Below are 23,216 nucleotides of genomic sequence, written 5' to 3'. Positions count from 1 at the left end.
AGTATTAGTAGTTAGTGCCTTAAAGCTCAGTTGTCACCTCTTTGCCAGTACTTACAGGACTTTCCCTAAGCTTTCACAGTTATTGTGCCATTAGCATTTGCAATGATTATTACACCTGTAATAACTGTTATGGTCAGTTTGTTTCACAAAATGGCTTAATTAAGCAAAGAGGCCAAACTCAGCTGACAGCTTGACCTTATTAAAATGCTATTAACAACTAACAGGAATAAAATCAAACACAAATTTGCTCCTTTAGTGTAACTATGACATCAGATAACATAGAATATATTAAGCCAGTACACAACATAGGCTTCACTCAGGTTTCCCTATGGTGGAATGCATGAAAATAACAGTCAGAAGGTGGAAAACAGAGCCTGAATGAGTCAAATTTTCTCCTCATGGAGTAAAGCATAACTTCTAATGCTGAGTAACTGTATAATTACCTAAAGCGGACTTGTGCTCAGAGAAATGACACGGCAGAGCACTGTCAGGGTACATTTGGTTCAACTTGCAATCGGAGCCTCCTAATTTTAAGTAAGCAAGATTTTATCCTGCCTCACATGAAGATTGAATGGTTTGTTGGAGAAGCAAAACTACTGTGAAGCTGAACTATGCAAAAAAGCTAATTCTACAGTGCTCTTGTTGCATTTTCCTCATTCGAACCTTCTTGTCCCTTGCAGTCTGCCACTGAACTCTTATTCACAGTCCACAGCTACTCTTCTCTTCATCATTCTGTACACCTATATCAAAGTGTCCTGTTGTGGTGAGCAGCAGTAAGCAGTCCTCCTCCTGCCTCCAGGGAAAGAGCATTACAGAACTGCATTCTTTCCAGCATGCACAAACACATATGTGCGGCTAAGGTCTGTGGAATTAATCCAGATTTACATCAGCAGAACCACTGACTGAATTTGTCTCATTGGTTTTAAATTTCTCTGATGATTTTCATCTTGCAACACCTAGCATATCAAGTTACATCTGCTGCAGTTGCATATTACTACTGATACTATCCTAACTATAGAAGGCATGTAAGTATAGAAGTTCAGTAGCTGTGCTGGTTTACTGTGCAATTCTTTCCCCCTCTACAAAGTAGACAAAATTGGTGTTCTCCTAGAAAGATGATAATTAAAGTCAATGCTGTCAGTTTTGTACAGGCTGTGATAGACATTTTCTTTGCATGCTGTTAAAATAATAGTAAAGGACAGAGGTTGGTGTTGTATTTCTACAGTTATTTAAAATAAACAAATCAGAAGCCTTGTCAGCTGGTTCTTAGTAGAGCAGCTATAATACAGAGGATCAGAAGTTGGACTTTGATGCAATATTTGGATTTTCCTTGAAAAGAGGAAAGGTTGCAAAAGGATCTTGATCCGAATTCAGAAATTCAAAAAGGGCACTTTCAAAACATAGATAATAATAGCCTGAAATACAGGCAGTCCAGTGGAATAAATCAACTACTTGCTGCAAAATCTTTCACTGATTTTAAGAAATTTATGCACAACACAGAAAGGGAAAATTCAAGTCTTGACATAACCACTAAATATATTGTAAGATTTTTGTCACAGCAGAAATGTAAAAGTTCCCTGGATTTATAGACTTGTCGGTATTTTCCAATATTCACACTTACACAAGTCATCCAGTAAATGAGTTACACATAAAATAGCATTATAATATATTTTATGGCCTGTGATACTCTAGAGTATTATTTTAAACAAAAGCACACGTCATACTTTATGGAACAAACTACTTGTTATAATGTGCTTTCTTCATTGCTCCAAAAGTGATTATTTTAATATGCTTGTCTGCTCAGAGACCTTTCCTCTCATAGCACTTCTCTAATGAAGCATTTTTTCTTGACCTGCAAAGGACAAGGATGCACAACTACATTTCTTCCATTATACTCTGCTTCTTCAGGATGAGGATTGACTTTTGCGCCGGTTTCCTTCCCATACCTGGTCGTGCCAGACGAATCAGAGATATGTAAACATCATGGCAGTCTCGTTCCTGAGGGATGACCAGCTGGATGACCTGGAAGTTCTTGCAGCGGATCAGCAATGGACAACCAGTGGCAGTGGTGGCCTGCTTCTCAATAGAGGAAATTTGGCTGTGAAGAACCTGTAAGGGAATTGAAAAAGGTTCTTCTAAGTGATTCAGATTTTTAGGAAGAAAAATAGTTATTTATAATGATGTGCCAGGGCAGGCACAGTAGCTTCTGCTGCTGTTTTAGAAAATCCCCACACTCCTCCTCTTGTAGTTTTGTTCCTATCTCCAGCTTCAGGGTCAAGAAGCACCTGATATATCACCTACAAAGAAGGGCTTCTGGAGTGTTTCAGCTGCTCAAACATTAGCCTAGTCACGCTATCTAAAGCTTTTTGTTTGTTTGCTTTAGTGTAAGCTAGCGGTTGTCAGAAAAAGAGCTCTTTTCATTTACCTGCACAGTGAAAAGATCAACCACCATCAGTTAGATAAGGCTAAAATGTTAGGCCTCCTCACTGGCAGAATGGTAGTCCTGATATAATTTTAAATACTGCATCAGATGGGGTGAAACATTACAAAAAAAATCAGGAGGCAAATAGTGAGACCAACAGAGGATGAAGTTAATAATTAGTACAAAAATGGGCAAAGGATTTATAATTAACCTACATTAAAAAATCTTAAACGGTATGACACCGGAGGTATATCTGTGCCTATATACGCACATGCAACATATATTATTGATCCATCAAAATAGATAATTTAAAATACTACATTATAAAAAAAAAAAAAAAAAAATCACTGATCCAGAACAAGCAGTCAGGGAGAGAGGCAAGAGTTATTTGAGGCAGGGTAGTAATTCACATTCACAGCATTTCTCTTCAGCTCTTCTTGAATGGTAGGAGCAATGCTGTAGTTTATAGCAGCTGTTCCTCAGTCAATCACAACTGGTTTTCGTATGGTGAAGGTCCTTCTCTTACTGTGTTGTAATATCCAGAAACCATTGAAAATTTTCAAAAATTACGAGGCTGAAATTTCACATGCTCTGAAGTTATAAAAGCATTCATATGAACTAATTTATTATGTTTAAACTGTTTTGCAAGTTATTTTCAAATTGCCATCAATCAAGTGCCACACACTTACAGCTAACTGAAAAAACAAAAATTCATACCCAGGTTTCTTTACGAGTTTCAGAACCATTCTCCACAAATATGACATGGGTAGCTGTTAAATACAGGGTTCCCAGTGCAGCTTTTCTTGAAGATAAACGATCAAGTAACCGAACATTTTCCACCTATATAGAGAAAAAAAAAAAAAAAGAAATAATTAGGCTATGACATAGCCTGCCATAGTGAGATCTCAACATCCACATTTTGTCCATTACAACTTTGGACAATGTTCTTTTCAGTACCATATGAAATGACTATCAGAAGAGTGTAACTATATGAGCAAACATGATTATATTATGTGATCTATTCCCAGATCTACCTTAGTGTTCATTTTTCCCCTTCTTGTGGTACTTCTGTATCCAAAAATCTGTTAGCAAAGACTTCCAAAGATAATTTCTCACTTGAGCTCTTTCCTGTTATCTCACCTTACCAAAACCCTGTGACAGCAAGGCAGGGCCTGGCCTCCAGCTAAACTCTAGGTTCATGTTGTCCATTTAAGCCATTCCAGAATTATCGGTGATACATAGAAAACTAAATTAAAAATAATAATAATAAGCAGGAGGTGATAGTGGTAGAGCGTTTTGCTCCAGCAGGCCTCACTCAGGCTCCCAGGCAAGTCTCTACTGATAGTTAAAAAAAATGTTTCAGTGTTTGACCCTGCACTCCTATCAGGGCTGACAGCAGCGGACACACTAGAAATTTTTGCCCTCGGTCGCTTTTCAATGGGAATCGAGGACCTCAGACCCACTGCTCTGCCTCATTGCACACAGAATGGATGACCTCTTTGCTACACTCCTGACAACAGTCTAGTCCGTAACACTTTATTAACTCACAGATCACCAGCTTGTGGCTTATGCACCATTAATATTTTGTGCATGGCACATGTCACAGGCATTTATCTAATGTTATATGGCATTTCTGAGAAACTAGAACAATTAAAAAATCAACAAGGTGGATATTAAATGAGATAAAAACTATCTAAAACAGTTAACAATTTGCTACCATGGGTTTCCTACTACAAAAAAATTTAAAACTAAAATTAGTCAGTTTTCCTAAAAAACGTACTGAGTTCAATCAAGTGAAACCAAGGAATGATGATGGTTGGTATCACATAACTTGTAGTAAATTCAAAATGGTCTCTTCTGGTTTTATAACATTGGAATTGTACAAGAGCGCATGCTTTTCATGCAAGCAGCAGCACAGATCTATGCCACAGCTGCAAAAGATACACTGGCAAATCTTCTCTACATCCTCTCTTCAACTCTTCACTCAAGACTTACAATTTTTTTGATACAACCAGTTATATTCAGGACTTAGAGCTGATAACTGCTGAAGAGATACGCCCCCTATTAAAATCAAAAGGGACTATTCTTGTATTGGAAGTACAGAAACTGACTTAAATGTTGCTCTGAGAAAATGGAAGAGAGGGGGAAAAAAAAAAAAAAAGAACAAAGTTAAAGAAGACCTTATCACTTTTGCATTGAAATAAATGTAATTTTGCACCAATTTTCTGAAAATCAGAATTGGGTGCAACAAATGCAAAGAAAAAAGAATAAGAGGATCAGCAAAATCAATTTGATTTTAAATAATGCAGAGATTACAGATTAGATTGACAGAAACTTCCTAAAATACTCTCAAAGATGGGATGTAGCCATGTTTTCTCAAGATTTTGCAGAAATAATTCCACTGAAATCACACCAGAAACAGAATGATGCTAGCACTTAAGAATTGCATGTTTATAATGTGTATCCCAAATGCATTGCACTATTTTAAGAATAGGAATAAAGAAATCCTCAAAACCAAAATATGCCAGTTTGGTAGCAAAATGCTTAAAATCAAACAATTTGTAAAACCAAGTCTTCTCCCTCACAGCCAGTTATAATATGCTTTAAACAAAAATAAAACCGCTAGAAAGCATGGATAAAGTCTTTTCCCAGGACCATCTACTTCAGAGGTCACGTATTGGGGTGAGGAGGAATGGAAGAAACACAGCATTAACCCAGTAAACATTCAGTAATAAGCAAAAAAGGAGATATAAAAGAGCAGGGATGATACAAAGAAAGATGCAGGCAGTGCCCCTCTAAAAGGAACCCACAAATAACAACCATAAAAGTGAGGTTTGGCAACAAGGACTCTGCTGTACAGGCACTGATCTTGCACAAAGTGGTCATCACACCCACCCTACAAACTGAGGTAGTTTAGGCCATGAAACACATGCAAAGCAGCATCCACACAGCAGGGCAGGGGCTGAGGAATGAATTTCCAGGCCTCCTAATCACATCTTCTCCCCATTCATCAACCAGAGCCCCATGACTGAATAACGCTAACAAAGTTCTTGTTTGGTTGTTTTTTTGTTTTTGTTTTTGTTTTTTTTTTTTTTTTTTAATACAGAACTTTTTAAAATAGAGAGCTACAAATAAAATAAAGGTTGGATCTGAACAAACAGGAACAGCTGCAATAAGAACTGTGCAGTAAGTCATATTCCATTAAAGCAAATACAACAGCTGCACCAGGTGAGATCAGAGATCCACCTCGCCCTGCAGTTTCTCTGAGCAGACAATTGCAGTTGCTGAGGGAAGAGTGTAAAAGGTGAGCGTGTACTGAAGCTCTCTCAGGATGTTATCTCAGCTTCTAAAAAGCAGCAGCTCTGGGGGATTCCTAAACTGAGGTCATAGCTTTCAATAGCCATTGCTTTTAACTGCAATTTAATTCCATGAATTTTGTTAAATAACATTTTGAATCCCTGTAACCTATTGGCACCCATAACACCCTATGAGAATGATCTTCACATTTCATCTATGCCTTGTACAAAAAAAATCCCTTCCTCTTGCTTGTTTTGAACCTGCCACTAATAGCAGGTGCACCATGCATTTGGTGAACAATTTGGTAAACAGGGAATGTCATTCCTCATTTACTTCCTCTGTGCCGCACATGCTGTTACAGATTCCTCCCTCCATCCTTGCATTCCCAGACTGAAGAGCTCAAATTTATGTAGTTGTGATCTTTATGAAAGCTATTCCAGACAAGCTCTTCCACACTTCTGATTATCCTCTGAAAGATCTGTTTCTTTAGAAGAGGCCAAAAGTGCAAACAGAATTCAAGATTTGGGTGTACGATGAGTTTGTATAGCGAAATGGTGATGTTTGCCTGTTTTGTCCTCTATTCAATTTTTAAAAGTTTTCAAAAGTTGATTGCTTTTTGGTCTGCTGCTGAACACAGTGGCGTTTTTGTTTGTTTTGGTTTTTTTTCCTTAGAAGTAACAATTGTAACTTCAAGTCATGCCTGCATACATAAGTTAAGACCTACCCCCCATGTGTATTATCTTACATTTATTAATGATTATTTGTTCCCATTGGTAACATGAGACACAGCTGCAAGCCCCTACAGCAATGTTTCATTTCTCCTACCTTAAACAATGCCAATATTATCAGTGAACTTTGCCACCTCTGGCATCTCCTCCCCTCCCTGTGTCTTTTAAAACATCTGTAAGTTGAACATCACAAGCTCTTACAGATTTGTTGGATCTCTACTGATGAGTTCCCTCCATCACAAAACGACAATATATTCTTGTCATTTCTTTCTTATTTTTTAATTAGTTATTACTGAGAGGCCGGTAAGTCTTATCCTATGATACTTAAGTTTCTTCAAAAGACTTTGATGAAAGATATGCTCAAATGAGTTTTGGAAGACCAACTGGCTTCTATCAAATGGATCACTCTTGTCCATATGTTCAGTTACTTTTTCAAATAAATTTTAGAGATTCTGGCTTCCTCTATAAAAGCTATGCCAATTCTTCCCCTTTTTATCATACTTACCTATAAATCTTATGATTTAGAAGAGAGTCTAGGGGGCATTGCAGCTTCTAACAATTTCTCAGATTAGATGTCATATTTATCAACTCCATTTTTTTCAGACCAGGAAACTTTTAGGCATTACACCGTCATTACTGGCTTGACAGTTTTGTACTTCAGTTCTTTTAACTTGCATGGATACCATCTGGTGCTGGTAATTTTTTACTGTTCATTGTTGCCAGTTTCTTCTGAAATCTCTTCCTACAGTGCTTTTACTGGTGACAATTCTTCTGATATGTTCTTGACAGAGAAATATGCCAGAATGGGCGTGTCCCTAAATACTTGCCCTACTTTGATCATTTACTAGTCCTGCAGATTTTCTGCCAGGACTTTACCTGCTTAAAGACAGCTTGAAAGTGGCTTTACTAGTAGTTTTTTTGCCAAGTTATTCTTCAAAATCTCTTTTGGCCTGCCTTATTTTGTCCATATATTTAACTTGCTTATGCTTTATTTTCCTCATTTAGGCACACCTTCAATTTGAAGAAAGCCCTTTAACTTCTAATAAAAGAAGTCCTTTTAATAAGAGACATCCTCTTACTCCTTCACCCTGTTGTTCAGCTCTGTAAACCTTTTTTTTGTCTTTTAAAACCTTCTTCTGGAAGTCAGCTTTCAGTGAGCTCCCATATTTAAACAATCTTCATGACTCTGATAAACATTTTAAATTTTGGCTCTCTTTCTTTTTAAACAGTTTTCACATTTTTATGTAGTTTCCTCTTTGAAGTTAAATATTGCCATGGGATTTTTTTCCCCTTTTTTTGCTATTTCAATAATACTGCATCTAAGTACGTTAGTTGCTGTCACGCAGAGCTTATAGCTGGATTTTGAACCAGGTCTTTCTGTCACTCTCTAAGACCCTAAAACCACGTCCTAGGATTATTTAGAATTACTTAGAATTATTTTTCTTTTTTTTTTTTTTTCCAAGACAAACAATTAGCCTCCATATAAGCAAACATTTATAAAACCTAAAATGTTACTCAGAATCACCCCCCACTCCCAACCCATTTACCCAATCTCAATTTGGTAAATGATGTCTCCCACTGTTATTGCATTTCCCACCTTCATGGCCCACTTGATCTTGTTTAGATTGTCACAGGCAATGCCACTATTTAGGTAGGACAGTCAGTACTACAGTCCTAATACTGTCCTGCAGTCCTGTGGTGCTACAGTTCTACTTTTCCTATTTAATCTTGTTGTTCAATTTGTAGGGATTCTTTGCTTTTGTGATTTAATCTATGAGATTTGACTGTGTTTACCTCAATACAAAAAGTCTAGTCTTTGACAGGCATGACTTTACTTGTTTGTCCCATGTAATTTGTCACTGATGTAACTGTCACGTTGATTATTTTTCTTCCACTAAGTTTCTAATGTGCCTATTACATCAACATTCTCATTTATAACCAGTAGCTTTAGTTTCAACATTTTTTTCCAGGCTTTTAATATTTGTACAGAAACACACACGTATCTGTTCCAATTGTCTATGTTTCTTTGCTCTCGTTAAGTGGAACTCTTGGCAATTTCTATTTATTTGAGAATATAGAATTTTTTTACACTGACAACTTTTTTGTGACACAGCACAGCACCCACAGTAGCATACTTCTGCATTCGAACATGAGCTTCTCAGTTTTTCAGTATTTCAGTTTAAGTACAACTCAGAATGAGCTCTCCTACCAGGCTCAACAAGGAAAAAGTACTGTTTATGAGATAATGCAGTGGACTGAATTTTTAGCTATCCCTTATTTCTGCTGATCTCAAAGAATACAGTAGGAGTCATTAAATTACATTAAAATTAGTGAGAACCTCAAAATTTGGGTCAATAAACATTAGCATGATTTGTTGAATAACCTTGCCTACAACACGATATCTGTCACTCTGTGATTGTAGTATGAGAAAAATAAAGCAGGTTTACTAATAACTTGCCTCATGAACCACCTTATCATATCTAACATAATTTCCAAAGGGAAAAGGAACTGCTTAAATCTAAACTCTACCTGGATTCAAATCCACAGTTCTGATTTACAGTGAGTGACACGAAGTGCCTTCAGGAGCAGTAAGGGTCTCTAAACTCTCAGCAGCTTGTTCTAAAAGCTCTCTGCATAACCTTCTGCATGGATTTACATGGTTTTAATCTGAACCCCATCTGTGTTTCTTCTGCCTAATTTCCAGTTACTCAAACTTTCTGAAAAAGCACTGTATTTCACCCATGGATACTGAAAAAAAAAAAAAAAAAAAAAAAAAAGTAAAATAGAGCTAGCCCCAATCTTAAATTTCATTCTTCTGATCAAAGGATTCAGAGAAGGAGCCTTCTTTCTTCTTCTCCACCCTCCCAATCAGAAAAAGAAAGCCAAGTCAAACAGTGTCTTTAAACGGTCCAGAGGGAATGCAAATATGTTCATTGCCACAAGAGAGGAACACACATAGCAATAGTGCTTTGGAAGAATTTAAGCTTTTCTATCTAAAAAAGTAGCAGCATGCTGAGAAATCAGTAATAGCTAAAAAAAAATTAAATTTAATATCAGAAAAAGACATTGTAGTAATTCATCCCCTACTTTTCTCCAAAAAGTGCTCCATTTTTTCACCAAAACTACTGTATACTTTATTAGAGAACCTAAGAAATCATGTATGTGGTAAGACACGTCAGGAAAAAGCATACACACCATGCATACATGCTTTGCCTCAAATGAACAGCTGGTGGGAGAGAGCAGACCAGAAAATACTAGGTAAAGAATAAAAAAGAGCAAAAACAGCCTGTAAAGCTGAGAGCTGGAGAATCTCGAGGAGAAAAAAAGAGAGCATTAACCAAGCCAGTCTGGAGAGTGGCATCTAAGTAAAAACTTCAATAATTTATTTGAAGCTGTTGCCCCCGTCATTTGTTTTTGCCTGATGACTGTGGTTGTCTAGGCTTAAAGAAAAGACTGCCAAGAGATTTATTTCAATGATTACAACCCCTTACATGGGGATAAATAAAGTTGGCCAGAAATTCTATTTCAATGCAACACAGATGACAGAAAAAAGAAGGCAAAAATAGAAGGTAAAGAGAACGCAGATTAGGAACAGATGGAAGGCACTTTTTACTCAGAGAATAAGCATGACAAATGACTTACAAACAAGGTTGCCAGAAGGTCATTCAAGAAAAAAAATGTCGTATTAGGAGAAAGCATGGGTCAAATCTTTATTCATGCACAACTCCCACCACTTTCAGTGGGACTCCCACCAAAGGAAGAATGTCAAAGATATGACCGTGGAAGTGTTCAGAAAAGTTGGCATGCCAAAATGTTATTCCTAAAAATATCCATGTACCCTAATTTGTTCTCATTTTTAGTATAGATTAATTCTTGAATAAGGTCTGACCGCATGGCCTATTTTTAAATGCTTCCTGAATATGCTACTTTCATTCTCACTTCTTTAAGATGTTTTGGTATCTCCAAACACTTAGCAACATTGTAAAAAAACACAGGTTACTGCTGCTTTTTCAAGCTGTTCCTAACTCCACATGGGAAAGTTCTTTCAGATAAACGTAGGATCAGTTCTGACTGTGGACTCAGACTCCAGTAGGGAAAGGATAGAGAAGCAAAGCTGTACAGCAGATTCGTCAGACTGGAAAAAAACATGCCTTGGAGCAAAACCTCAGTCCCATGCCTCTCCACATCACTTTGCTTCCTGACACAACACTCATGTACAGCAGGGAGATGCTATCAAACACAAAACAGTTTCTACTGTAGGATTTTTAAATAAAATGAAATTTTGAATTAGGAAAAAACATCTCAAAGAGTTTTATTCTTGCCACATAGGTTTTCGGTTTGTGTTTTTGCTTCCCATGTGTTAGCTAACTTGAAGACACTTGAACTGACAGTTCAAGTGACATGGTAGTCACGAAGCTGCCCATTACAATTATCACTGTGCACCTGGAAGAAGAACACAACTGGAAAAACCCATCTGGTAGCCAAGAACAAAATAGCTCTGATCCCATGTATCACTAAGTGCTCCCTACTCCTTTTGGGGGAACTAATTCCTCTAATTCCTTATTGCAAAAAGTGAAGAAAGGCCAGAAAAACCTCCCAGACAGGAGAAAGCTTCTAATCAAAGGTAAGAAGGGAATGTCCTAGCTCAGGCCACATCCTCAGGAGCTTCTCCATTGTTCAACCAGTTGAAATTCATTGCGCTACAACAAAAGCCTGTCCAAGCAAGTTCCGGATAAAAGCTGATCGGGTACCTTGACATTTGACTGTAAAAAGGAGTTTCAGTGATTCTTCAAGGACAAAGAAAGACTGCTTTCACAACAGTCTGTGCTGCTGAGAAGGTTGACCCAAAGCCGTGGAACAAGGCCAGGCCCCTATTAGGTTAGTGGCATGCACTCAGGCCTAGAAAGGCTGCTTCTTGTCCATCCAGGATTTCATCTTCCCTTGGGCTCCTAGACAGCCCAGGGATTTCAGCTGCCTTCCCTACTCACCCTGTGTTGTTATACATGCAAGTAAAAGCAAGAAGAAACCAAATCCTGTGAAATGGTGACAGGAGTCTGACTGGCTTGAGCACTGCAGGCACGCAAAAGCTCAGGGAAGAGTTTGTGCAAGCCAAAAGCCTGAGCCTAATGAGAAAAAAGGAGAACAGCTGGTATGGTTTGAGGCCAAATGGAATATTTGAGCTTTCTTCACCCTGGTTGACCCCAGCTATCCATGTGTTCAGCATAATTCCTGAGGGTGAAAAAATACAACAGGCAAAAGACCAAATGCTATTACATTTTTTTTCACACAAAAATAGTATAGTGTTGTACTCATTAAACAAAATATACAGCAAGTGATCTTTTTGCATAATCTTGGAACAAGAATAAAGGAAAACTGAATTGCCAATCGATGCTGTCATTTAATGTGGTTTCTATTCTATTTCATAAGAATAATGAAAACTGTAGTTGATCCATGTAACTTTTTTATATTTCCATCTCTGAAAAGATTTCCCGAGTGCAGTTAAATAATGCACAGTCAATCTGTAACACAGAGTCGGATGGCTGCATGTCTCAAAAGAATCAATCAAAACCAAAAATATCAAAATCATTAAATTTAAGTAAAGACATCTTAGGCTCTGTATTGTAAAAAGTTTCCTCGGGGCAAACCTGACAGGATGGGGGGAAATATTAAAGAAAAATCTAAGCAAGTCTGATTTACTAAAGGACTAAAGTGAAACAGGAATACTGGAAAAGAGCTGAAAAAAAAAAAAAAAAAAAAAAAAAAAAAAGAGTGACTCATAATGTTAACAAGACAATGAACAAATTACCTAACAATTTGGCTTAAAAAAATCCTATTGTCTGCTAAGATCTATAAAAAGTGGGAGGTCAGTACCATATTATCAGATATAGCTGAGTAGCAGTTGTATAATGGATGCAGTGAACAGTAACCTATTACAAGTGCGTATAGCACTGCAATATGGTCTGAACATAGTAACACGAAGCTCACCCATAAATGGGTGAGCTTATAGAAAGACTCTCAGTCTATATTAGATGTCAATTATCTAGAAAAAGAGAAGAGAACAACTGAGGAATCTTAATTTTTCTGTGTGTTCTATTAAAAAACTTATCTATCAGCTTTAATTTAGGAAAAAATGTGCTTCAAGTCAGTAAATCTTACTACATTTGCCAAAATTGTTTATATTTAGTTCTGAAAAAATATATGGAAAATTATCGTATTCCTCACAGCAGTAAGCTATATTGGGGAGAATGAATTCTGTATGCAGCCAAGGGTCACTGAAAAGAAATCTATGTTTAAATTCCTCCATTTGATACAGACTTTTCTGTTGCATGTTTAAAATTACATCCTGTTCTGCAGCCTATTTTAGAGCAGCAGTACCAAGCCATTTCAGCTGTGCGGCCCACAAAAGATCTGCATTAAAGATGAAATTGTAGGACTCCCTTTTCTCGTGGTAGGGATCTGTCTTTCTCAGCAGAGTACACCTGCACATCAGAAAATGTCAATGTGTATTTTCTGTTGCAAATAGATAATTCCTTTAGCTTACAGATACTAATCGATGAAATGCCACCGTCGCGTTCATTAACAGCAGGCTTAGGGATTCCAGCCTTGACCAGTCCAAAGCCAAACTTCTCAAATCCTCTACTCCAACCTCAGTCTCCTACTATGCATAAAGAGAAATCAAAGAGTACCCTGCAGACATGCTGTCTAAGTGATTTTCAGTACCATTTTTTAAGTGCAGTAAGTTTTAGAGTGACTGGTTTAGACATGGATACCAAGACAGAAAATTAAAGCGTGTGGTTTTCCATGTTTTTTAGATCTTGTTTTATGACTTTATCCAGCTGCCTCTTTATTGAGGGTCACATTATTGAAAATATGAAGGCCTGACATAGAAAATCCAAAGGAGGTCTGCCGATTCCAGGATTAGGAAAATATTTATATTATTATGGACTTAACAGAGCATTCTAGATCTAAATGAAATAGATATAAAACTAGAAATATAAAGAAAAACTACCTTTCCAATTAGTACAATGAGTCAGGATACGGATCCCACAAGGGAGAAAGTGCCTTCCCACTCATAGAATGTGAGAAAAACAAGGTATGTAAAGAAAGACTTGGTTGGGCTTTTTTTAAACAACACTACAAGCAAAATAGAAATAAAGTACATATTGGGAACAGGCATATGTATGAAAACTAAGTTTCAAAAGAGAAAAAGCATTTAGAATAGATGCTTTAGAATAGAGGCCCTAATGCTAAGGTTAATGTAAAATAAAGAAAACCAAGTGAAAATAGAACCAAAAACATAAAAGCCAAAATGTTAGATCCTGAGTCTTTTCAAGCCAGAGGAGATCTTTTACTGCCTTAAATGACCTTTGGATTAGGACCACTGGATCTATCAGTGTTCATGCCTCAGGACATAAATTTGGAAGCATCTTCCCAGATGGATCATGCTTTCCCTCACTTCCCTTAGTTAATTAGTTAGCTATTTAGTATTCTGAATCAGATGTTTTGGTTACAAAATTAGAAGCACCCTAGTCTGATCCAGTACAGAAAACAAACAAACAAAAAAATACAACAAAACAAAGCAAAAACAAAAACAAAAGCAAAACCAAAAACAACCAAGCAAAAAAAAAAAGGCTTCAGCTCTACCACATGAAGACCAAGTTAGTATCCTAACAGTGAACAAGCCTGAGTTACCCGAATTTCCAGGTTCGTTGTTCCACAGGGTGAACCAAAGTTCTCAAATCCACAGTCAAATGCAAGTCTCCTAGATCTTAGAGATGCACTGGCTCAGTGTGGGGTGTCAGAGCTGCAGGATGTTGACTGTGGACCCGGGAACCAAGAGCTAGCTATGGTTAGGTCTCCAGATTGCAGACTTGACATAGGACTGTGGAGCTCAGAAACCCCAAAGTCTCCAGTTTCACTGCTGACTTGAGGAAAGGACAGCTCTCAGATCCCCAGTAATCTGCTGAATAGATAGCCAGGAAAACAGGCAAATTTTCATCAGAATCTTGCTGATGTTTTCACAGAACTTCAGCGACAATAGCCTTCTGTGACTCATTTTGGTCTGGTAAATAAGAACATGTCAATTTAAAATTTTTAATTGAAAAGTTCCTGCTAAGGAAAAATAAAATTATAAGACCTTAAGAATGGAAAGAAGGTGGAGTCCAAAAGAAACACTCCAAAATAAGGAAAATATCGAAACTACAACCTGAGAAGCCTGGGAGAAAGAAAAAAAAAAAATCCATATCACTGAACAAGAAAAAGGAAATACTGATTGGGGAATAAAACCGCAGCCAAAATCTTCCAATATACCATGACACAGTCTCGTATTCACAATGGGAATGAGCCAAACTAAATCCATGATGTGGAGGAGGAGGAAATCCAAGACCCAAAGAGCAAGTCTGGCTATGTGATTCACTAAAATTACACCATAATATTTTTATTTTTTTTTTAGCAGGAGTTAGTTTAATTTCACTAATAATGAAATTATCTTGAAACCCACTCAAATCAAAGACAGCTCTGGATCTCCTCCAGTTCTTACAAGACATATTAAGTGACTTAAATGATAAAGATAATGAGAAAACTGAGGCTGAGATGGTTAATTCCCAGCTGGATTGTAGGCCAGTCAAGTTACAAAATAGTCAAGTTACAAAAATATGATCTATGAGTGAGGTAAACTGTAAATATAATTTTCACCAAGTTTGTGGTCCATACTGTAATCAGTCCGTGGTTCTGACATCCAGTCAAATAGAGCTAAAGTTTAAAAGTCCACAATTCTCTGAAGTGGGTTAGGAAAATAAAAATACCCTTCAGTTGGAATTTAATTAAACTGGTATCATGAATGCACAATAACCATGATTTGCATGACCTTTTGGCCATTTTCTGACTAAATCTTTTGAGAATAATGGCTGTTACAAGATTTTGTTTAAAACTAAACTGACATTAATAAGCAGGTCCCTTGATGACTCTAATTCAAAACAAATATTTTAGGAGCAAATTCCAAACTGAGATTTTAAATCCAATCCCACATCATCTAGATATCCTCTGCAGTTCCTATTTTAATTTTATCCACCTCCAGTCTTGAATGCCAAACCACAGAATGCTTTTCAGTATAGTATATTGCAAGGTTATTTGCATTAAATTTATCATTTGTGCTTAAAGTTCCACAGCACAAAGATGAAATAAATGGAACCCCCAAAAAAACCTAAATTGCATTTTAAATAGGGAAAAATTATTAGCAAGAAAAAATCTATAATGCACAAAATCAGAGTCAAAAGTGTCTAGAACTAGTATAGATGTTTTACTGCATCACTTTGAGTATAAACAGTGAAGAAGAATGACGTCTGAAGTTTTTAAATATATCTGGCCTCATAATAGGTTAAACATTTCCTAACCATGATGTAAAGTTAGAAAACAGTTATGGAATCAGAAAGCACCAGCTGAGCTGTAAGGTACACTGCTCTAAGCTGTATACTTAGAATAGAAAAGTGAATACTGTCCACCTTGACACAACACTTGAAAAGCAGAAAATCAAGCTGGCACCCAAAAGAGGTTGCAGTAAAGTGTCTACTGAAAGCTGATGACCCAAAACACCAATAAAAGGCAAGGGCCATGCCAGCCTTACCTCCTCTGTCTTTTCTAAATAGCAAACGAAAGAAAAGTTGAGCCAAGAGCTAGGATGGCTATGGCGAAGTGTCTGTGGTACGCCACTCTCTGGCTTGCCGGGGAAACAACCAGCCCACATCCCCAGGTGGTTCCTGATATTGCCTCAGCACTGCTGCCACTTTCCTATATCACTGAAGTGAAAGCGAACCTTTCCCAAAAGAACGGTAGCCTGAATATGGAGAACTTAACTATAACGTCACCTCTTATCTCAACAGAAGTCACACAGAGAACTTAGCTTAAAAATAGGTGGAGATCCAGCAACCCAACAGATGTAGTTGGAGAGCAGAGATTAGGCTTGCTGGTTTCCATTTTACCACTGACCTAGATAAGCACCTGGACAATTTTTTTGCCATTTATGCATGTCATATATAAAGTGGATATAAACGATAAGGGTTTCTTGATGGAGACATTGGGAAAATTGACTTGTGTTATAAAGTTTTCTGAATGAAAAGGAAGAACTATGGAAAGGAAAATAGACTGAAAACAAAAGGAAACAACACTCATTTACACATGCTGGAAATTTGTTTTGGAAAGTAATACATCTGGTAGGAAGATTTGTCATTATCATGAGAAATGGCAGCATACCTTAAATTCTGCCTGAGAAAGGGATTATTTATCCCTTAACTTCATAAAAATTAAAGCACTTGAGCAACTGAAGTCATCCCAAGTATTGCGTTAACAAGAGATACTGAGCCAAATTAATTTCTGGGCTAACTCTGCTGAAGACAGCTGTTACACCAGGGGTAAATCTGATGTATTCTTTATTACAAGAAGGGCATTCAGGAGGACTGCTGACAATAGACAAAGACAAATGATAGGGAACAGTGGTTGTCCTGGTTCGTGGCTCAAACCACAACAGTGGTAAATAAAATAAAGTAACTGGTTAGCAACAGTGTATGAAGTTCCCCTATGAAGTAAACATACCTTCAGAGCTCTTTATCTGTCAACCTCTCCATGGCCAGACATACTCTACAGTTGTTAACTAGATGTGCTTCTAGTCCATGCAGAAGTATTCCTTATTCATTTTTTATGACTGGTATGAGCAGTTTGTCGTATTTGGGGTTTTGGAAGTTATCCTAAGCTGTTCTGCTGCTCGATCCATACTCATGGCAGACAGTGGTTTTACTAATTTTTAATTTTTAAAAAATAGAATATATAATTATATAATGTATAATTCTATTTAACAATGAGTGACTGTTAGAAACACTTAAGTGTATTCCAATCACAGCCTGCATACATAGGATGACATTAACTTTGTGAAAACATCATTACTGCACATGTATGTATAAGCCTACATCACATATGCACTCAGTGTTCTAGCGATAATATAATGATAGGACAATAGCGTTCAGTACATAAAATAGTGTGTTTGGGACTTGGCTATTTAGAAGGTCCAGGGAAGGTCCAGAAGGTCTAGGGAATACCATTTCAAAAATAATGAAGAAAAGTAGCTTTGTCTGACAACTGTCAAGAGACCTGGTTTCTATTTCTGCTATTGTCTTGCTACTTTAACTTGGTAAAGAGAGACAGCAGTGAAATTCTTCAGAAGTAGACTTAAAGGTGTCATGTCTTTTGGTGAAAGATTAGACAATGTATCATTAGCAAAATGAGGTAGTTATGTCAACACCATGTGAAAGAACAGGATTGTTGAGCAGGTGGATACACACAGTCTGCTGCGAAAGAACCTGAATGGCTTTTGCAGCGGGAAATTTTGCTGAAGTCCTGTGATGCTGCGACAAAGCACGTGGGTAAAGGTGACCCAGAAGACACATAGAGTTCTAAAAAAGCTTTTGACAGTCGGAGGCGATTAGAGAAACTAAGTTGCCATGGAGGAAAGGTCTATTTACAGACAAAGCTGGTTAAAGGACAGGAAGCAAAGACTAGGGCTTAACGGTCTCTTTTCAGGATGAAGGTCTACAGTGAAGTCCTACAAAGTCTGCTGCTGGGACTGGTTTTATTCAACTTTCTTGGTGACCTGAAGAAAAGAATAAACAGTGATATGTTCAAGTATGTGGATGATCATAAGCTGTAGATAGCCAAATGCTTGATCTGTGGCACAGAAACTCCAGAGGAGCCTCACAAAACAGTGTGTGGGCAAAAGAGACACCGAAAACCTTCAACAGAGATAGACAAAGTAATGTACCTATAGGAAAAACAACCTAAACCATATCTACACAACCACAGACTCAGAATTGATAGTTACCACAGAGGAAAGGGGTCATGGGGTCATTGTTAACATTTCTCTGAAATGATCAGAATCAGCTGGGTTGTGATCAAGATTTACAGTGAAGGCGTGGATAAGGAGAACATGGAACTATTATTCACCAAATCTTCAAAGCTAGAAGCAGGGAGTATTGAATGAAACTACTAAGAACTTTTTAACAGGTAGAAGAAAGTAATTTTTTTGTACAGCCATGCTCTTCTGGAACTTGCTTCCATGCAGACTGTGGAGGCAGAGGGTGTCAGCATGTCTAGAAGGAGCTTTGGCAAACTCACACAGAGAGGCCCATAAAGGGACACTAATCGACCTAGGAAGGGTTGGACACTAATACAACTGTGGGTGCTGAGAGGGTGCAGAATGTGGCCAGGTTTGTATGTTCTCCTGTTACTGTCAGACACAGAGTAGTGGCTTAAATGAACTTCTGGTCGAACTTCTACGGAATTTCTTTCTGCCTTTTTAATGACAGTTATGATGTATCAGATTTATTTTAATATTTATGAACCATCACTCATTACAGTTATATTTCAATTAAAATAAAAAACAATTGCCAAGTCCTGATGGATGTCATGTGATACAGACCTTTTTTTACTGCCTCTTGAAGGAAAAGTGTTTACTTGGGGCAGGAATTTTGTTTTCAGATATTATTAAGTTTTTTCTTTTTCTGAGTATGAGATTTATCTTGATTTTCCATTTTGCTGGGTTTGCAAATCAAGGAAAGTTCCATTATTCTGAGATTAATACCTTTAAAGAGTAGGGTAGTGCTTGTCAAATTTCTCTCAGGTGAAAATCAGATGGAGTCAGGAAATGTGATACCAGAGACTTACATGATACAGTGTGACTATCCCTATATCCACATAGCTCTCCCTTACCTATTTTTACATTGCTGGCGTTGGAAATCATTTAACATTAAATTCCAAATTATCAAAAACAAATTCAGTAAAAACAAAACTGAAAAAGCCCAACACTGTTCGGTGGTTGATTTTAAGCTGAGGTTTTTTGAGCAAACAGATCAAAGATACTAAGTCTGCTAGGTGACTGTAGATACACTGACTTGTCAGTGAATTTAGGAGTAACTGGAGAGATTAAGTATTTCAATACTGACTCATGTTGAATCTCCTGGATTTTCTACATCTATGTAAGAAATATTAAAGAATTTGTGTATTACTGGTACCTTTAAATCATGCCTTCTAAACTGCTTTATTATATTAGAAGTTTTAGCGTAGCTACAATGCAAGGAAACGCCAGGAACCAAGACTGCAGAATCACCTCACACTGAGTAAGATTTTCAGTGTTTTGAGTCATCAATACAGTGCCTTCTCACAGCTGTTGGATACAGAAATGGGTTTTACATATATATGGTAGCATTTTAAGGACTTGCTTGTAGAAAAACTAACAGATTCAATTGTCTACAACAAGGACTTGCCTTGGCCTTCCATTCACAGCAAATATAACCATTTATTTTTAGGATTTTTTCTACCCTTACTTATGTTTTCACTATTTTCCTCATTCACACTTTCAGTGTTCTTCAGCTAATGATCAGAAACATCTGTCCAGACAACTTTCCCTAATGGTTTCCTACCTGCAGTAGGATACATTCTTACTATTCTGATATTCAGCCTTCCCACAAAGGCAGATAATAGATCATGAAATGAGAGGAAAGGTAGTTGTTATAAATGCCTATTTTCTTAATATATTTGCAGCTCAACACCTAAATGCCCAAAAATCTAGATGAACTAAGAAGAGGCCCTCATCTCAAATCCATGTCATCGTACTAAGTACTGATAAACAGATAGGCACAAAGCAACATAAATTCTGAATCACATGAGTTTGGGTAAATAAATAAATGTGAAAATATATCCCACCCTCACTTCAAATCAACATATAGGTCCAGTTCATTTCTTATTAATTCTAACCTAAAATGTTTATGTGTCAAAACTGTATCTTCTTTTTTTCAGAGCAAGATGGCAATTTTGTTAACAAATACAGGCCTCACGCTTAGGAAGACATATGAAAAGAATGATTACACCGGCCAAATGTCGGTATACAAACACTAAACACATTCATTCATCACCAGGTCTGAAACACTCGGGTGAACTAAAGGCATCTGAAGAGCGGATAACGCACCTCTCATTTTGGATACCGGCACCGCCCGCCTTAGTAGGGGGGACTGAGTAAAAAGCCGTTAAAATGCCCGACAAATCCCCTGCCCACATCGCAAAGCAACGCGTCCACCTCCCGGCGCATTTGGGCGGATTTCGTAGCAAACTAGCCGGAAAAAAAAAAAAAAAAAAAAAAAAAAAAAAAAATCCAAACCCCAAGAACCCGCCGGCAGCAGCCCGGGGTGGCCGCGCACATCCTCCCGCCCGCCGGGCCGCGGCTCAAACCCCCGCTCCGCCAACGCCGGGCCGGGGCCGGGGGTGCGGGGGTGCTGCCGGGGCCGGGGGTGCGGGGCTGCTGCCGGGGCCGGGGGTGCTGCCGGGGCCGGGGGTGCGGGGGTGCTGCCGGGGCCGGGGGTGCTGCCGGGGCCGGGGGTGCGGGGGGTGTTGCTGCCGGGGCCGGGGGTGCTGCCGGGGCCGGGGGTGCGGGGGGTGCTGCCGGGGCCCGGTCGGCCGCTCCCCGCCGGCCCCGGCCCCGCTGCCCGCCCGCCGGGACCCACCTTGGGCATCCGGATGTGCTCCATGGCGGCGGCGGCCCGCCGGGCTCCTCATGCGCCTCCCGCAGCCGGCGGAGAGGCAGCCCTACCCACCTGGCCGCCCTCCTCTCTGCTCCTCACAGACCTGCTTTTGAATACATATATATATATATATATATAAAATCTATTTTTATTTTATCTTTCCTCGCGTTTTCCGGCGCAGGTAGGAAGGGAAAAGGGAGGATTTATTCAAAGCAGATAATGTGCCGGTGTTTCGATGCTGGCAGGTCAGCGGCTGGCTCCACCTCCCCGGCAGCTGCCATGCTGCCCCGGCGGCGGCGGGGATGCTCCGCGCCTGCCCGGCCCCGGCCCCGGCCCCGGCCGCGGGGACCCCGGTCCTCGGCGGCGGCGGCGGCGTCTTGCTCCCCCCGGGCACCGAGAGGCACAGCCCGGCTCTCCAGCGGTTTGCTGTCGTAGCTAAAACCACATCGCTCTGTCCTTTCTTTCAGGAAAGACAAGATCAGACGCACAAAAGGGAGCTCTGTCTGACATCGCCTCCCCCCATTTTATTTTTTTTTTTTTCTGTTGTTCCCTGGCCCAGCATGTACAATATCTCCAAGACAAAAGCTGCACTTAATGACATTGAAGCGCTGAATTCTGTTTTTTCTCAAGCTCTGCATGTCTGTTTTTTTTTTTTATAATTCACGATTTTGTTGCATCCTCAGATTTGCACAAGGGGTGATCTTTTGTGACACACAGTCTTCAGTCTTATGCTTCCTCAAATTCCTTGTCCCATCTTTTGCATTGACTGTTCCAAGCGATGTGTTTATCTCTTGGAGCAAAAACAAATGCTACAGAGATGGTTTCCCCAGCTCACGTGTGCAAAGATGAAGAACAGGTATCTCCAACCTGATTCATCTCCAATATGAATTGCTATCACATCTTGAGCAAAAAGAGAAATTTTTCAGTGGTTATGCCAATGTGCAAATGACTAGAGGTGCTAATATATTGTTTCAGATAAACCATAGCTTTTGAGGGTTATAAAATGACCAGGTATTCTATATTGATCAATGTATTCCAGAAATTCTTCACAAATAGGGACTAACCTCATCTAGAGATAGAAACAAATCATAGAATCGTAGAATCATAGAATGGTTTGGGTTGGAAGGGACCTTAAAAATCATCAGGTTCCAGCCCCCCTGCCATGGGCAGGGACACCTTCCACCAGACCAGGTTACTCAAAGCCCTGTCCAACCTGGCCTTGAACCTTGCCAGGGAGGGGGCAGCCACAGCTTCTCTGGGAGACCTGTGTCAGTGTCTCACCACCCTCACAGTAAAGAATTTCTTCCTTATATCTAATATACATCTGCCTGCTTTCAGTTTAAAACCATTACCCCTTGTCCTATCACTGCATTCCCTGACAAAGAGTCCCTCCCCATCTTTCCTGTAGGAACCCTTTAGGGACTGGAAGACCACTATAAGGTCTCCCTGGAGACTTCTCCAGGCTGAACAACCTCAAGTCTCTCAGCCTGTCCTCACAGGGGAGGTGCTCCAGCCCCCTGATCATCTTCATGGTCTCCTCTGGACCCGCTCGAGCAGGTCCATGTCCTCCTTGTGTTGAGGGCCCCAGAGCTGGACACAGCACTGCAGGTGGGGTCTCACGAGAGCAGAGTAGAGGACGAGGATCACCTCCCTCAACCTGCTGGCCACACTGCTCTTGATGCAGCCCAGGGCACGGCTGGCTTTCTGGACTGTGAGTACACATTGCTGGCTCATAGTCAGTTTTCCATCCACTAACAGTCCAAGTCCTTCTTTGCAGAGCTGCTTTCAATCCATTCATCACCCAGCCTGTATTTGTTCTTGGGATTTCCCCAACCCATGTACAGGACGTTGCACTTGGCCTCTTTGAACTTCCTGAGCTTTTCACAGGGCCACCTCTCAAGCCTGTCCAGGTCCCTCCGGATGGCATCCCTTCACTCCAGCGTGTTGACCACAGCACACAGCTTGGTGTCATCGGCAAATTTGCTGAGGGTGCACTCAGTCCCACTGTCCATGTCACCAACAAAGATGTTAAACAGCACTGGTTGCAATGCCAGCCCCTGAGGAGCACCACTCGTTACTGCTCTCCACCCATAGAAAATGAACAACGGGTATAGCTGTACTGGCCTTAGTCTTGCCAATGTTTCTCCAATCCTGCTACTTGCTAACTCTTTAGTTAGAGGAGACAGAAGATGTACTATCATAAATGGAATA

The 23,216-nt window shown here is 39.3% G+C and overlaps 1 protein-coding gene across 2 annotated transcripts in view; it reads right to left on the bottom strand.

Annotated features, from left to right (window-relative positions):
* The window catches only part of MTMR7 (myotubularin related protein 7), a 48,999-nt gene extending 27,619 nt beyond the window's left edge, over window positions 1-21,380 (bottom strand). Inside the window, exons 1-3 of one of the 2 annotated variants that reach the window (XM_042808274.1) lie at window positions 20,988-21,380; window positions 3,140-3,262; window positions 1,947-2,109 (exon numbers count right to left, since the gene is read on the bottom strand). In XM_042808274.1, the coding sequence (XP_042664208.1) occupies window positions 1,947-2,109; window positions 3,140-3,262; window positions 20,988-21,011 (310 nt within the window). In that variant the 5' untranslated portion in view covers window positions 21,012-21,380. The remainder of the gene's footprint in view (window positions 1-1,946; window positions 2,110-3,139; window positions 3,263-20,987) is intronic. The other variant, XM_042808273.1, reaches the window with a different exon arrangement.
* Window positions 21,381-23,216: the final 1,836 nt, after the last annotated feature.

This window comes from Tyto alba, unplaced genomic scaffold (genome assembly GCF_018691265.1).
Source record: "Tyto alba isolate M040663 unplaced genomic scaffold, T.alba_DEE_v4.0 Super-Scaffold_6, whole genome shotgun sequence".
Taxonomy (NCBI): domain Eukaryota; kingdom Metazoa; phylum Chordata; class Aves; order Strigiformes; family Tytonidae; genus Tyto; species Tyto alba.
This window is presented reverse-complemented; position numbering and strand designations above follow the sequence as displayed.